General features: G+C 38.5%; 2 protein-coding genes across 2 annotated transcripts in view; one reads left to right on the forward strand and one right to left on the reverse strand.

Moving 5' to 3' along the window:
- The window catches only part of MBTD1 (mbt domain containing 1), a 94,806-nt gene extending 92,660 nt beyond the window's left edge, over positions 1-2,146 (forward strand). Inside the window, exon 16 of the mRNA XM_011999223.1 lies at positions 975-2,146. Within this exon, the coding sequence (XP_011854613.1) occupies positions 975-1,093 (119 nt within the window). The 3' untranslated portion in view covers positions 1,094-2,146. The remainder of the gene's footprint in view (positions 1-974) is intronic.
- The window catches only part of LOC105553236 (nucleoside diphosphate kinase B), a 23,626-nt gene continuing 18,578 nt past the window's right edge, over positions 170-5,217 (reverse strand). The window contains exon 5 of the mRNA XM_011999216.1: positions 170-242. Coding sequence (XP_011854606.1) covers positions 224-242 — 19 coding nt within the window. The 3' untranslated portion in view covers positions 170-223. The remainder of the gene's footprint in view (positions 243-5,217) is intronic.

Consider the following 5,217-nt stretch of genomic DNA (forward strand, 5'->3'; position numbering starts at 1 on the left):
ATCACGAGGTCAAGAGATCGAGACCATCCTGGCCAACATGATGAAACCCTGTCTCTACTAAAAATACAAAAATTAGCTGGGCGTGGTGGCGGGCGCCTGTAGTCCCAGCTACTCGGGGCAGGGGGGAGGAGGAGGGGGCGAGGTGCTGAGGCAGGAGAATCGCTTGAACCCAGGAAGCAGAGGTTGCAGTGAGCCGAGATCACACCACTGCACTCCAGCCTGACTACAGAGTGAGACTCCGTCTCAAAAAAAAAACTCCTTGGGATTAATAATATATTAAAGTCATATTTATTGTGTTGGTAATTAAGATTGTACTTAAGAGGCCGGGCGCAGTGGCTCACTCCTGTAATCCCCAGACTTTGGGAGGCCAAGGCGGGTAGATCACAAGGTCAGGAGATCGAGATCATCCTGGCCAATATGGTAAACCACATCTCTACTAAAATACAAAAAATTAGCCAGGTGTGGTGGTATGTGCCTGTAGTCCCAGCTACTTGGGAGGTTGAGGCAGGAGAATCGCTTGAACCGGAAAGTGGAGGTTGCAGTGAGCTGAGTTTGCTCCGCTGCACTCCAGCCTGATGACAGAGCAAGACTCCATCTCAGAAAAAAAAGATTGTACTTAAGAACCATGAAAGAACTACATCATTGTTTGTACAAACATTGACATAAAAGTGAATACTTGATCACAAAATTCTCATCCCAGTCAGATTAGTGAGCACCATTACCCCGAACATTTCATTGAAGATGTCCATTGTGCAGTGTGCATTATGCAGTACTGTTCCTTTCCAGAATGTTTCTTAACTGCTAATGTACTTGAAAATTAAAATTAACCAAATGCTCGTACTTTAGGGACTTAACTTGAAGTTACTGAAGAAATGAAGTCTTAATAACTGTGAAACTGATGGAACATGAAGATCACAGGCAATCTGAGTACTCTAGAGAGCCTTAATGCCCATATGTTTCTCTCTCCCATTCAGTGACAACACTGCAGCTGAAGGAGGAGTTGCTGGATGGAGAGGACTATAATTTCCTCCAAGGAGCGTCTGATCAGGAAAGCAATGGCTCTGCCAACTTCTACATCAAACAAGAGCCATGAGGTGGCTCAGAAACTGAGGGCGGGAGGGGAAGGATTTTACACAGGACTGATTTATAATCAATCCAGCTGTACAGGGGGCTATTCTACTGGGACATTTTGCTAAACATAGAAGATTTCAGTTCCACATTTTTCAGGTGGGTGGGGAAACTATTTTAGTCGGGGGGTGGGGTGGGAAATTTTCAATTTATAAAGATGGACAATTTTTGTGTTGTATTTGAAGCTTTTGAAAGAATTTTGTAATATTTTCCAACTTTGGATTTATGTGCATTGTTAACAAGAACTGAAATTCTAACTTTTTTGGTAAGATTAAAGTTTAGGTAGCAGGATTGAAGGAAATGATTTAAGAAGGATATAGGTGTTAAATGCAAATGAACTGTCATTACAAATGAACCTTTTTGGTACCTGTTGGGAGATTTTGGGATTTTTAGAAGTTAGGCCAGTCACATCTCCAGCTTCCTTTGCTGCAGAAATATGCAACTGAACTCCTCATGGAGGGGAGGGGTCATCACCACATAGGTCATGGAAGGGGTCATTATTTCTGCTTGTTGGCATTTTATTGCAGCCCATTTTAAATGTTTGTACAGAAATATTTTTCATTCTGTGAAAATTTATTTGGAGTTCTGTATGAAACTGGAAGAACTCTGGATACTTTTATATGTTCTCTTTTAATTAAAAAAATGATTAGAATTATCCTAACACTAAAGTGTTAAACTGGAATGGTTGACAAGATATACAGGATCTCAGTCTACACGTTGAGGGGTTGGGGAAAATGCAATGTTGTTCTGAGTTTATTTTCCTTTCTAAAAAATACCCCACGAAAGGGATTCTGATCAGTTCTCTGCCATTTCCCTCTGTCTGTGAAATAACAACTTGGTATAACCACAACCAAAAACAGATGTTCTGTATTAGGAGAATCGAATCGAAAGTTATTCAAAGTCAAAATAAGTTTAGATTTCAAAATCATTCCAGCTCTGCTTTTATCTGTCCTGGATTTGGTAGAAAACTAATTTGAAAGAGAATTTAATTTTCTTAAAATTCCGTATATATATATATGATTGTCTTTAATTGTATTCAGGATTTATTTTAATAATAACTGATTTGGACCATGTTGAACATTCCCTGTTTTAAAATTCACATGACTTCCTTTTTAAAAAAAAAAGGATACAAGGGTAAATTGGTGAAAGGTTTGCTCTCTGCATTTTCTAACTTTCTACTGAGTTGTGACTGAATGAGAGCTCTCTAGCGTTTACCAGTGAGGTTCATAAACTAAACTCTCAGGAATTAATTGCATCTGTTCTAGAAGTGCTTCTGGGTCTTAGCCTGGCCTCTTCAGAGTGGTAATATTGACCATCTCCTCTGGAAAATAGGTAGGGCTAATTAGAAATTAATCAAAATGATTAACCTCTACAGTCCTTCAGCCTATGGAATGCTTTAAAAAATGTTAATGGAAAGCCCCAGGAGACCATTTTAGGTAAGATTTTTGTTTGAATTTTAAAATGCATAGAACGTTTAAAAAAAAAAAAAACCAGCAATTTATTTTCTAAAATATTGCTCTACTTTTGGGAATAATAGCATTGGTAATACGCACAGGTTTACCTCATTCTATGCAAGAGGGGTTAATAACATAAGGTTTTATAATAGCTACTGGAAGTAAAATTTGTTACTTTATAGTGTAAGAATGTATGGAATCGCATGTCACCATTTCTTAATACTGACTCTTTAGGGGCATAAATGCAGATCACATCAACGCAAGTTGATTCTCGTGTGTCAAATATATGTGAATTCAGCTGTTAAATTACTGGATATTTATCTTAACATTGCTGAGAGGGACCTACTGTAAATGTGACATCCTCACACTTCCCATATCTTTAACTTTGAAAAATCTTCTCGTAAACTTAAAGCCTGGAAGTATTCCAAAGCAAGGGTTACAGCAGTCTTGATTCTCAGGCTCACTGAATTAAACCCAGGACTAATTCCACAGCACAGGCACAAGAAGCCTGTTGTATGGTGTACTCTGCCAGTACCTTGGATTTAGGAGCTCCATGGGGAACTGAATAAACCAGGAGAGAGGATTTGGAGCTAGTCAGTCCTGGTAATCTCTGAAATGCTCATTTATACCCCGGTTTCATAAGCTTCCAATTCTATAGCAAACCCAGGCTCTGAGTGTTTTAGAATTCCCTAATTCATGAAGTGTTTCTTGTCTTGATCCCTTGACCAACAGTTGAAGGTTGGTAAGGACTTTCCTACAGTCTAAACACAACCTAAAGCGCTCTTTCATTGTTCACACACTAACTCCTCCTGCTGACGAACCGAAAAATAATTAATGCAGAGGAGATTTATGTCTTAGCCATAACTCCAGTTGTACAACTCAATCGCCCCATTCTCTTTTACGGTTCAAAACTGCTGACCTTGGGTTTGTTTTTGTTTTGTTTTGTTTTCCTGTTAGGATTTATTTGGGGACTTTTGGTAGTGTAAACTCTTTAACCTTTTCCTTGCTGTGTATGAGGAAAGCTAAAGCTGTTATCAACTTCTTATTCTACGATACTAACACGGGTTTTCAGTGTTTGTTTGTTTTGATTATTATTATTAATTTTGCGTGATGTGAATACCCTCTCCCATCAATATTTGTATTATGGTGCTATATATTGGTAATGATCCTTTAATATTGGGAAGGGATTTTAAAAATACTGTGATTAAACTGGGTTTCTTCCTTTAATTTTCATATTTTAAATAAAGCCACAGTCATTTATACAAAAGAAAAGCATCTGTCCCTGGGCAAATCTTTTGAGGACAGAGGTCAAAGTAAACTGCATAAGGTTTTTACATCATTTCTGTATGTATTTGATATATAAATCAATATCTGTACAAATTTAATCTTTTATTTTCTTGGTAACTTGTGATCATTGAGAAAGTGTTTGAAACTTTCTCATGAAGTGTATATATAATGGCGTGAAAAATTCCTTTGGAAAAATTTATGTTCCTTTCATTTTTACCAAATTGCAAATTTTCAGCATGGATGTGAAAAGCATTAAAATTATAACTTTGTGTACAAGATGAAAATAATTCACTAAATTTGCCCTTTTTTACACAAAATAAAATGTTAAAGTTAAGCTGGATTTGAGCAGTTCTTTAATATGCTTTGTTTTGGGGGGTTGCTTTTCTATTGCATGCCCTCTATAAGCAGTCAGAGGTGAGGGAGTCAAGAGTAGTATGGTTAGACATAGGGACGAGGTTACATTGGAGGTGGGATTGCAGGGGCAGGGAGGGAAAGGGCAAAAACCACAGCAGGAGCCGAGGTGAACAGGGACCTTTATGGGGAAATTAAATCATCTGAGCTAGAACATCATGTTTCGGGGTTGGCATGCTTAGTAGGAGACTTTTTTTTTTTTTTTTTTTTTTGAGATGGAGTCTCGCTCTGTCACCCAGGCTGGAATGCAATGGTGCAATCTTGGCTCACTGCAACCTCCACCTCCCGTGTTCACGCCATTCTCCTGCCTCAGCCTCCTGAGTAGGTGGGACTACAGGCGCTCACCACCACGGCCAGCTAATTTTTTCTATTTTTAGTAGAGACGAGGTTTCACCATGTTAGCCAGGATGGTCTCAGTCTCCTGACCTCGTGATCCACCCGCCTCAGCCTCCCAGAGTGCTGGGATTACAGGAATGAGCCACCACGCCCCGGCTAGTAGAAGCCTTTTTTTAACTCCATTAACCTCAGCAGCAAAGTGAATCAGATGTAAATAAAGTATCCCAGCTAACTCCCTTAACATTACAAGGGAATGCCAAAAAGCCCTCCTTTTCCAACAGCTGGCTCTTTGGAAAATTATTCAACTTTTACTGCAGATGCAGTTGGTAGAGATTTTTATGAATTGGGAAAGGATATGTAAGACAGTAATGAGATGGACTGGGTCTCTTCAGGGATTAATTTCATTCTTTAGAAAAATATAACGCATTCCAAGAAAAAAGCCTAATTTCTGCCCTGTTTTCTACCTTAATTGGTTTGAACAGTTGCCATAGTAAGCTGGAATTCCTAGGTTGGTGCTTATTTACTATCCCATGAGTTTTGACAAATACGTATATATTTATATATAAGGATTTATTTTAATAATAACTGATTTGGACCATGT

This window comes from Mandrillus leucophaeus, unplaced genomic scaffold (assembly GCF_000951045.1).
Source record: "Mandrillus leucophaeus isolate KB7577 unplaced genomic scaffold, Mleu.le_1.0 Scaffold59, whole genome shotgun sequence".
Classification (NCBI taxonomy): domain Eukaryota; kingdom Metazoa; phylum Chordata; class Mammalia; order Primates; family Cercopithecidae; genus Mandrillus; species Mandrillus leucophaeus.